The sequence below is a fragment of the Procambarus clarkii genome, chromosome 2 (assembly GCF_040958095.1).
Source record: "Procambarus clarkii isolate CNS0578487 chromosome 2, FALCON_Pclarkii_2.0, whole genome shotgun sequence".
Classification (NCBI taxonomy): Eukaryota; Metazoa; Arthropoda; class Malacostraca; order Decapoda; family Cambaridae; genus Procambarus; species Procambarus clarkii.
The window spans coordinates 41,685,891-41,697,879 of NC_091151.1; the positions used below are offsets into that span (position 1 = coordinate 41,685,891).

Consider the following 11,989-nt stretch of genomic DNA (forward strand, 5'->3'; position numbering starts at 1 on the left):
ACACACACATACAACACACAACACAACACACACACACACACCACACACACACACAACACACGCACACACACACACACACACACATACACACGCACACACACACACACACACACCACACACACCACACACACACACCACACACACACACACACACACACACACACTGCTACCCTAAACAGGTTATTAAAACAGCGCTTCACCTCGGCGTGAGGACGTTATAGAGTCGATGCACGAAACTTAGGGCCCCTGTAAGTTTAGGGGCCCTAATGTAGCACATTAGTCCAAGTCCTCGGCTCACAGACCTCGAAGGACCCTGCTTCAATCTCAGGGCAGGACAGAAACGATTGGGCACGTTTCATTTCACCTGGTGACTCTGCTCACCTAACAATAAAAATAAGCACCCGGGAGTCAGGCAACTGTTGTGGATGGCATCCCTGGTACTGTCTATAGTTGGCCTAGGGCGTAGGGGGCGTGGGGGCGTGGGGGCGTGGGTGGGGATTTGTTTTATCTGGGCATAAAGGCTATGAATGCTACTCTGCCACTCCGTAAGAAATGCAACTGTTTGCCCTAACCAGGAACGGACGAACCGGAGCAACTCGTCGAGGCCGATGTATAGACAATGTGGATTATACGTACTGGTCAATTCTGTTCAAAATACGACGTACTAGTAAGGGTCGGGTTGTGGTGTTGTCACAGCCGGGACCCGTTATAAGCCAACCTTATACCCGCATGACACAGTGTGTACACTCACCCCCCCTCAGCCTAAACCTTCACAACCGTCAAGAAAATGTCGTGCTAAAGTGCCCTTATCCTAACTACCAGAGGACCCAAAACAGAAAACGGGACAGTATGTCCAATTCCGCGAGCCGCTTCCATTTTCTTGTACGACGATGTCTGGCTACGTTGACCAGACCACACACTAGAAAGTGAAGGGACGACGACGTTTCGGCCCGTCCTGGACCATTCTCAAGTCGATTGTCGACTTGAGAATCGACTTGAGGACCGAAACGTCGTCGTCCCTTCACCTTCTAGTGTGGTCTGGTCAACATACTTCAGTCACGTTATTGTGACTCATCGCCTGCATGTCTGGCTTAGGTAGAGTATACGTCAATATACGACGTTCTATTAGGAGGAAGGAATTGGTACATTACACACACTCTAAAGATCCTGGGCTGGATTCATCAAAGCAGTTACGCAAGCACTTACGATCCTCAACATCTGTTCTCAATCTGTGGCGACTTTGTTGACATTAAACAGTGTACGAGCATCGTAACTTCCCAGTCAAAAGTATCATTGAATTAAATTTTGCCCCGAGGGGCGAGTTTATTGGGCAGCACCACTCATCCTTGTGAGTGGACACACCGCCATAGTGACAGTATTGGGCAGCGCCACTCATCCTGTGAGTGGACACACCGCCATAGTGACAGTATTGGGCAGCACCACTCATCCCTGTGAGTGGACACACCGCCATAGCCAGCATGCACAACACTCCCCAATAGGAAGAAAACCCGCTGGGTTGTTCATCCTGTCACTTGTACCCAGACACAACTGGGACTTGCTTAACTGTCTCAAGTGAACAGCTCCTCAAACAAGAAGATTAACATCTGTCAACCCTTAAAAGCTTACGTTATCTTGCGGGAGCAAAGTTATCATTGAGCTCCTGGTGCTGCGGAGCTCATACACCATTAATATTTTTTTTTTTTTTTTTTTTTTGAGATATATACAAGAGTTGTTACATTCTTGTACAGCCACTAGTACGCGTAGCGTTTCGGGCAGGTCCCTGGAATACGATCCCCTGCCGCGAAGAATCGTTTTTTCATCCAAGTACACATTTTACTGTTGCGTTAAACAGAGGCTACAGTTAAGGAATTGCGCCCAGTAAATCCTCCCCGGCCAGGATACGAACCCATGACATAGCGCTCGCGGAACGCCAAGCGAGTGTCTTACCACTACACCACGGAGACTGCCATATGTAAACAAAGCCACCGAACAGTAAGAAAAAGATGTAGAGGCTTCGTAATTTCTGATGCAACTGCTTGATAAATACGGCCTAGTTGTTCTCCCAGGTCACTGGGAACCACAGACCTCGCACGCCGAGTTGAGAATTGAAATTGAAATTGAAATAAGTTTATTGAGGTAAAATACACACAAAGGGATGAGGTAGCTCAAGCTATCTCACCCCCGTTCAGTACATCGTGTTAATACATACATAGACACAACATCACAAACAATAAACATATTACCAAACATTCTGAGAGATAAACATCTACATTTCCTACACCCCGAGTTAGGAAACATCATAGTCTGTTATATACAACTACTAACCTGTCAACTAATGTCCACGGTAACTACATCTCTCGACAGTTTGCACCGTCAAATAGCAAACTATATTATTTAACTACCTCCATTCAATGAAGATGTAAATAGGTCTTCGAGTTTATTAACGCAAAGTTTACATTAGAGAAAGACTTACTATTGCAAGGTTGTTTACGAGAGAAAAACTTACTATTGCAAGGTTATATACGAGAGAAAGACTTAGTATTGCAAGGTTGTATACGAGAGAAAAACATATTACTATTGCAAGGTTATATACGAGAGAAAAACTTATTAATTGAAGATTATACGCTACAGAAAGGCTTACTACAGCAAGGTTATATACTAGAGAAAACCTTTAAATGAGCAGGAAGAACACTTGAGCCAGAGCATCGTGCAACAGCTGGGTTTATTAGCTTATCAGACGCGGTCTATGACCCGCGACATCAGTTGAGGTCAAGGCAAAGAGTAGGGGGGTCAAGACGCTGACGAGAGGGGGGGAAGGGGGAAGAGAGGGGGGAGGTCTACGCACACGCGGGGTCAAGGGCCTCTTCGTGACGTGACCTGACCCTGATTTAACGCCCACGTTTCTTCCCGTCTCCGGGACACGTTGAAGAGCCTATATTTACTCTCGACAACACGCCGTTAATAGCGTTTGATTTTGCACGGTCGTAGAGTTCAATGTTTAATAGCTTGTTTTAAGCGGCAGTTAGTATAATTATAGTGCATGTTGTGTTGAATGATTATATAATTGGTATAGTATGTTGCCTGTCAAATTTACCTCCCAAGTAGAAACTCACTCGAACAAATCCACAAGGGCCGTGACGAGGATTCGAACCTGCGTCCGAGAGCATCTCTATTTACTCTATCTATCGACTGGTCTAATATTATATATATATATATATATACATATTATATATATATATATATATATATATATATATATATTATATATATGATATATATATATATATATATATATATATATATATATATTTACGTTACTGCTACCTCGAAAACATTTTTTGTACAACGTAGCCAAAACTCATCCAGATTTACAAAGCTGACCCTGAAGGGGTAGAGTTCCGGAGTCATTATACTATGCAAACGCAAAGGTTTCTGGAGGCTTGCTATCCATCACTCAAGGAGTTGCTTCATCTCTGTTCAGCCAGTCTTATGGGAGTGTAATAGTCGCTCCACAATGTCCAGCATCCTCTTCCTGCTAGAGTAGCAGCCGGCCTGACGGACCTTGAATGTGATGATGCTGAATATCCGGATATTTCCACATCACCTCAATGCGGACCTTGGTTATCTTGAGGTTATCTTGAGATGATTTCGGGGCTTTAGTGTCCCGCGGCCCGGTCCTCGACCAGGCCTCCTTTTTGTTGCACATCCCCCTGGAAGCAGCCCGTAGCAGCTGTCTAACTCCCAGGTACCTATTTACTGCTAGGTAACAGGGGGGCATCAGGGTGAATGAAACATTTTGCCCATTTGTCTCCGCCTCCACCGGGGATCGAACCCGGAACCTCAGGACTACGAATCCGAAGCGCTGACCACATCAGCTGTCAGCCGTCCTATCTATAACGACTAAAGATACTGACAAGATTACTGTTGTGTACAGTCTCGTGTTGACACCTGAGGCCTATAAAGATGACTGGCAAAGGCTCTGTCAAAGTACGGGCTCACCATAGCCCGTGCTACTTGGAACTTGTTCCGAGTAGCTGAATCTATAACAACAACAACTCTGTCAAATATACCAATAGCCAGTATTTCATTTGCATAAAAAAATTAATGCAAAATTTTGCAAAAAAATTAATGCAAAATTTGCATTTTTGCAAATTTTGCAAAATTTGCAATTTTGCAAATTTGCAAAAAAATTAATGCAAAATTTGCAAAAAAAAATTTACCGAGTGAATAAATTTGAACATTGTTGATCTATAATATTTTCGGGCAATACCTTTGAATTTCGTTCAGTACTGAGAGATTTACAATGATTAGAATTTATCCGAAAAAGAAATTCTGAAAGTAAACTGTCACTTTGTATTAACAAAAAACTATTTTCATTTACATTCACTTATGAGTAAAATAAATGAATAAATGAATAAATTAATTTAGAACCAATTACACCCCTTGTAATTCCTCCCTGGACCCTGACAGACCACAAGTGGCGTATCCCCCACCTGTCTCCGTGCAAAAATAGGCCATAACGCAGGACATCATTAGGATGGAAAGGTGTAGTAGTGTAGCCGAAGGTCAGCCAGCCACTCTCGCGTTGCCCATAGCAACCAGATTTGTTGTTGTTTTGGGTTTAAGGTCGCCACGTGGTGCGTTATATGGGGGGTCCAAGAGTCACTTTAGGGGCTATAATTGTATGCTGGAGCTATGGCACATTATACTGTAGGCCAGTGAGGCTTTGTCCTACGCCTGTGTGTGTGTGTGTGTGTGTGTGTGTGTGTGTGTGTGTGTGTGTGTGTGTGTGTGTGTGTGTGTGTGTGTGTGTGTGTGTGTATTCACCTAATTGTGCTTGCGGGGGTTGAGCTCTGGCTCTTTGGTCCCGCCTCTCAACCGTCAAGTGTGTGTGTGTGTGTGTGTGTGTGTGTGTGTGTGTGTGTGTGTGTGTGTGTGTGTGTGTGTGTGTGTGTGTGTGTGTGTGTGTGTGTGGGTGTGTGTGTGTACTGGCTTCTTCAAGGGACTATGGATTTTATAATAATTTGGGGACATGAACAAAAACACAGGAGCCGTGATGAGGGTTCGAACTAATGGGCGTTCCCAGACGCACGCTGTAGTCAACTGCGCCACGACATAGTCAAAAGAATTGCAACCTGGGGGTACCACTGCACCCCACTGTCTGTGTATGTGTTTAGGGATATTCCCGACGACGGTTTATGTAATATTTTAGGGATATTCCTGCGCAAGCAGTAAGTCGCGCGCATGCGAGAATGACCAATATAGAGGCGTCATTAAGGGGTATAATTGCACATGTTTTACGATTTCTTTTGCCCTTTCGATAAAGGAGTAGTGGAGGAGGAAGTTGTTAGAAGCGAAGAAGGAAGGAAGAGCAGAGGAGGAGGAGGAGGAGGAGGGGAAGAAGATGATCCTGGGGTCGACCTTGGGCCTTCTCGGCTCCTAGTGGCCTTCACCTCTGTTATTATGTCATGGTAAACACTCTCATTGGCTGTCCTCGCTCCGAGAGACACTCTCATTGGCTGTCCTCGCTCCGAGAGCCACTCTCATTGGCTGTCCTCGCTCCGAGAGACACTCTTATTGGCTGTCCTCGCTCCGAGAGCCACTCTCATTGGCTGTCCTCGCTCCGAGAGCCACTCTCATTGGCTGTCCTCGCTCCGAGAGCCACTCTCATTGGCTGTTCTCGCTCCGAGAGCCACTCTCATTGGCTGTCCTCGCTCCGAGAGCCACTCTCATAGGCTGTCCTCGCTCCGAGAGCCACTCTCATTGGCTGTCCACGCTCCGAGAGCCACTCTCATTGGCTGTCCTCGCTCCGAGAGCCACTCTCATTGGCTGTCCTTGCTCCGAGAGCCACTCTCATTGGCTGTCCTCGCTCCGAGAGCCACTCTCATTGGCTGTCCTCGCTCCGAGAGCCACTCTCATTGGCTGTCCTCGCTCCGAGAGCCACTCTCATTGGCTGTTCTCGCTCCGAGAGACACTCTCATTGGCTGTCCTCGCTCCGAGAGCCACTCTCATTGGCTGTCCTCGCTCCGAGAGCCACTCTCATTGGCTGTCCTCGCTCCGAGAGACACTCTCATTGGCTGTCCTCGCTCCGAGAGCCACTCTCATTGGCTGTCCTCGCTTACATATTTGGCTCGACACAAAGCATTATCTTGTATCCATCAACGTGAGCAACAACCTTGCTTCTTGCAGGGGCGGTGTTCGATCCCCGATGGATCAAGTGGTTGAACCCCGTTCTTTCAACCTGTTCTAATATCCTATCTCCTGGTCCTCCTATCCTAGCTACTAGTCCTCATATCCCAGCTCCTGGTCCTCATATTCCAGCTCCTGGTCCTCATATCCGAGCTCCTGGTCCTCATTACCAGCTCCTGGTTCTCATATCCCAGCTCCTGGTCCTCATATCCCAGCTCCTGGTCCTCATATCCCAGCTCCTGGTCCTCATATCCCAGCTCCTGGTCCTTATATCCCAGCTCCTGGTCCTCATATCCCAGTTCCTGGTCCTCATATCCCAGTTCCTGGTCCTCATATCCCAGCTCCTGGTCCTCATATCCCTTCCAAATGCTGTGTAGTCATACTGGCTTTGCGCTTTCTCCCCATAACTACCTGACCTTTCAAGATAGTGTCCAAGACCCATTGCAGAGAATAAGAAAAAATAAGGTGTCTTAACAACCCACCCAAACACACACACACACTCACACACACACTCACACACCAGAACACACACACACACGTGGTTAAGGGGGGTGCTCGCCCCCCCCCCCCACCTTCTCCGTCTGTACTCCAAGGCACTCTTTACAATGGTAATGTCTTACAAGTATCCCTCACGGTTCAGCCTCTGGCCTGAAAACCCCCCTCAGGACTGTCTTAAGACCCTCGGGTGTGTGTTCTCAGACCTTTGCTAGCTTGCTTGCTTTACGACCCTTGTACGTGCTTGCCAGTTTTATCACTTTTTTCCGGCAAGGAGGGGAGAGAGTTGTAATATTTCTAACTCAAAACTACGAACCAAATGCTACATAATTTTCGTTATTAAGGCTTCCGGGGAATCAAGAAATTCGTGAAAACAATCGTAAAAAAGAAAATTCGTAAAAAAACGTGTGGATACATTTTCTTATTTGCTTTGAACAAATGCGTAAAACAATGAATATACAAAGTCCTTTGTAAGTAGGTTTCCTAGATAGGTCTCATTGTAAGTAGATCCAGTAAGCATAACTCTCCTAGTGCGTATAACTTTCCAAGTAGGCAGCCATTCTTCTAAGTGCCTGGTTGAGAGGCAGCTTGTGGTAATGACAGTTCTTGAGAGACACGCACGCGCGTGTGTGAGTGTGTGATGAACAGCGTCGCAAGTCCAACTGCGTCATGAAGCCCAGTCTGTTTTTTTACGTCACTTTGGACGCAAAAAAATCCTATCCCAGCTGTATATTTCACCCCTAGTGCGTTTGTGACGCACGATCAAAATAAGATCTCTTCCGTCTATGCGTCAGAGAAGACATTTCAACATTCATCACAGAATTACATATATATATATATATTTTGTTGTTGTTATATGGAACATTAATGAGTTAAGTAGTCTTGATGTGGGGTGAGAACAATGAATGGACGGGTGAGCAACCAACTGGAAGACTCATGCCGTTCTCAGAGTGGAGAATGCGGATCTTAGCACCACCTCGACTACCCGTCTTCCAAGAAAGCTACGGAAGTTGCAAATTGTACTGCTTCCTTCTGAGGGTCCCCGACGTGTCTGCCAGGTTCCTGCAACCTGCCCTCTCACGTCATACGTCAGCGCTATTTAACGAACTCGACCAATCCATTAGAAATGCGATGCATTAGACAACCAGGTAAACAAAGGTTACTGTACCTCACAGCGCTTACACACACACACACACACACACACACACACACACACACACACACACACACATACACACACATATTATATATATACATACATATATACATATATGTAAGAGGAGAGTCGGAATGATTTCCTGTTTCCCATAGCAAGAGAATTTATGGCATCCGGCGACCTTTGACCTCATTATCATAATTGCCGTAGGTGATGGAGCTGTTAATAAGTCTGACTGCGTCTAGTGGTTAGGGAGGGAGGCACTCCCTGGCACCCGGTCCTCACCTGACCCTTCACAGCCTTATCACAGGGTCAATGAGAGAGACGGGCTCACCATAGCCCGTGCTACATGGACACTTCGTTCTGAGTAGCTAAATCTAAAACAACAACAGAGAGAGAGAGAGAGAGAGAGAGAGAGAGAGAGAGAGAGAGAGAGAGAGAGAGAGAGAGAGAGAGAGAGAGAGAGAGAGAGAGAGAGAGAGAGAGAGAGAAACATCATCCAAGTTGAGAGTAACTCAGTTACTTACACTTAATAACCTCAAGATTTACTAAGTAGCTCGGCAAGTAAGTAGCTAAATACTAAGTAGCTCAGCTACTACCAGTAGCTTAATAAGTAACTTAGAGTTGCTTACGCCCACGAGTCACAAAATATTCAAGTAAAAAAAACAAAATACCAGTTGAGGTCTTTGCCTTGGGAGGGTTGACAGAAGGTTTCCCACGCCGAAGTACATCTCTCGCTGGTAAGTCAAGGACGAGGAAGGTCGCCTGGTAATGGCTCTCTCTCTCTCTATCGATTGGTCCGTCGGCAGTGGTAACTTTGAGGCGGTAATGGAGGGGTTTCCTGGAGATTAGGAGCTGTCGGATCACGCGTCCAATCCTCAGCCTGTAGAGAGTCTTTGGAGCTCTTCACGGTGACAGCTGTGTGTGTGTGTGTGTGTGTGTGTGTGTGTGTGTGTGTGTGTGTGTGTGTGTGTGTGTGTGTGTGTGTGTGTGTGTGTGTGTACTCACCTAGTTGTGTCTGCAGGATCGAGCATTGACTCTTGGATCCCGCCTTTCGAGCATCGGTTGTTTACAGCAATGACTCCTGTCCCATTTCCCTATCATACCTGGTTTTAAAATTATGAATAGTATTTGCTTCCACAACCTGTTCCTGAAGTGCATTCTATTTTCCCACTACTCTCACGCTAAAAGAAAACTTCCTAACATCTCTGTGACTCATCTGAGTTTCAAGCTCCCTTAATATGTAGTTTGGATATATTACTACACACACACACACACACACACACACACACACACACACACACACACACACACACACACACACACACACACACACACACACACACACACCCACATCCACACCCCCACACACACACACAATCCTGAGAGGATTGAGCTACGAGGAAAGGCTAAAGGAGCTGAACCTCACATCCCTGGAAAACAGAAGAGTAAGGGGAGACATGATAACCACCTACAAAATTCTCAGGGGAATTGACAGGGTGGACAAAGACAAACTCTTCAGCACGGGTGGGACACGAACAAGGGGACACAGGTGGAAACTTAGTACCCAGATGAGCCACAGAGACGTTAGAAAGAATTTTTTCAGTGTCACAGTAGTTAATAAATGGAATGCACTAGGAAGTGATGTGGTGGAGGCTGACTCTATACACAGTTTCAAATGTAGATATGATAGAGCCCAGTAGGCTCAGGAATCTGTACACCAGTTGATTGACAGTTGAGAGGCGGGACCAAAGAGCCAAAGCTCAACCCCCGCAAGCACAATTAGGTGAGTACAATGAGGTGAGTACACTTCCCTACTAACACACCAAAGCTCCCAGTACACCCCCTCTCTCATACTTCCTTGTCATCAACACACCCACCCATCAACCTATGCAAACCTCCCCCACACCCACTCAACAAACTTCCCCCTTGCCCCCTTGCCCCCCCACAGTAACAAAAAACTGACCCCCCCCCCTACCATCCCCCAATATCTACAAGGCAAAACACTCCCTCCTTCCCCCCCGTCCCCTTCCCCACACCGATAATATAAAATCATATTTATTTCCAATGGTGGCAGCGCCCCACGCCCATAGACTCAAGTGTCCAGACGTGATACAAGTGTCTTACATAAACCTCTTGGCAGGAGCTGCCATGTTGACTGACTGCAGTCGTCAGCAGCATTGGGATCTTTGAGGCGTTATCACCAGTTGTAAAATATTTCTCCCCAATTATATTTAAAAATAAATGAAGTTTTGTGATTAATTTGATATTATTCGTATACAAATCAAAAGACACACACACACACACACACACACACACACACACACACACACACACACACACACACACACACACACACACACACACACACACACACACATTTTGCATAACAGCAGCTGGTAAAAATAGTACAAACCAACAATAAACGCAATTATGGAAGTAGATATGAAACGCGATAGGCAGAACAAGTCACAATATTAGACAATAAGAATGACAAGAGACCGAGAACTGAAGCTCAACTCGGCACAGACATCCTGGTGAATACACTTAGACGAGCACACACGGACGAAGGTACGTCTGGCAAATATATGCGTACGTCTAGAGTCGCTATAATACCAGGGATGACGTAATGCCCCAGTAGGTACCCGCCATGGGGGTAGGGATGGTCAGGAGGAGGATTTCCGGCGGGGCCCACGGCATTGTGAGGGGTCAGCCTCCTGCTGCAGGACCTCTCCTGTCTCCTGTGAGGAGGTCTCCTGTGAGGAGGTCTCCTGTGAGGAGGTCTCCTGTGAGGAGGTCTCCTGTGAGGAGGTCTCCTGTGAGGAGGTCTCCTGTGAGGAGGTCTCCTGTGAGGAGGTCTCCTATGACACCTGCCGTGCAGGGAATAATGCCGTCTTGCTCCGGTTGACGTGAGTGTTACGGATCTTGTATCATCTTGATACCAATATGACAATACTGATAAAGGGTTGAGAGGCGGGACCCAAGAGCAAAAACTCATTTCCCGACACACACACACACACACACACACACACACACACACACACACACACACACACACACACACACACACACACACACACACACACACACACACACTGGAATATAATTTCTAAATGACAAACCTACACAGACGAGACATACTACCAACCCTGACAACCAAAAATATCCTTCATGGCAACTAAGAATATATCCTTCGACATGGAAAAACTTGGATGTAATCCCTGCAAGAAAATCTTTTTCACCATCTACAAAAATCTACAAAAATATGCGAGAAAAAATGAATTGTTTTGGTCAGATCCCAGAAAAAAATTCTCAGCTACCTCTTTAAAAAAAATCACGATAAAATTCCAACAAAAAAAAAACCAAACCCAGTATCCTTCCACCCTATACCCCCGTCCACCCTTAAAAAATGAAAAGAATATCCAGCAACAAAAGGAGGAGGGGGGGGGGGGTGGAGAGAAGTGGAGGGGGAGGGAGAGGAATTTGTGGGAGTGTTGGGCTTGGTGGGTCAAGGCCACATCTTCCCCCACCACCACCACCATCACCATCACCACCATCACCATCACCACCATCACCACCACCACCACCACCACCACTACCACAATCCCCGCACCTGAGCCCCAAGGGCCACCAGGACTTTCTGCCGCCACACTTCAGCCACCGTCATTGGTACGATGGAAAAGGTCACTGACCTATCTTTCCCCATGGACTCGATAGGGGGAGGATGTCAGGCAGGAGGGGGTCACTGGCACCGAGTGCCAACAAAGTCTGAGATTGAGAGAGGTTGAGACTCTCTCTCTCTCTCTCTCTCTCTCTCTCTCTCTCTCTCTCTCTCTCTCTCTCTCTCTCTCTCTCTCTCTCTCTCTCTCTCTCTGTCCCTTCATGCCGTCTGGGGGAGAGGCAAGTTGAGATGTTTTTGAAGAGAAGTCGTGTGACGCCGCTCCTGCTTGGGTTAAACTGAGTCCAGTGACCTCACCGTTTAAATTGTTAAACAGAGTCCCTTGACGTCATCGCTGATATGGTTAGGTAGGGACCAGTGACTTTACCTTGAATAATGTTAGGGAGTTCTGTAAGAATTCAAAATTCGAATCTACTCAGTACTGCATGACTGATCCCTTACACTTGACAATGTAAAGGAAGATTATCAGA

The 11,989-nt window shown here is 46.5% G+C and overlaps 1 protein-coding gene across 1 annotated transcript in view; it reads right to left on the reverse strand.

The window, feature by feature from the left end:
• Window positions 1-11,507, reverse strand: part of LOC138366285 (uncharacterized) — a 14,451-nt gene extending 2,944 nt beyond the window's left edge. Inside the window, exons 1-2 of the mRNA XM_069327314.1 lie at window positions 11,454-11,507; window positions 10,989-11,061 (exon numbers count right to left, since the gene is read on the reverse strand). Coding sequence (XP_069183415.1) covers window positions 10,989-11,061; window positions 11,454-11,507 — 127 coding nt within the window. The remainder of the gene's footprint in view (window positions 1-10,988; window positions 11,062-11,453) is intronic.
• Window positions 11,508-11,989: the final 482 nt, after the last annotated feature.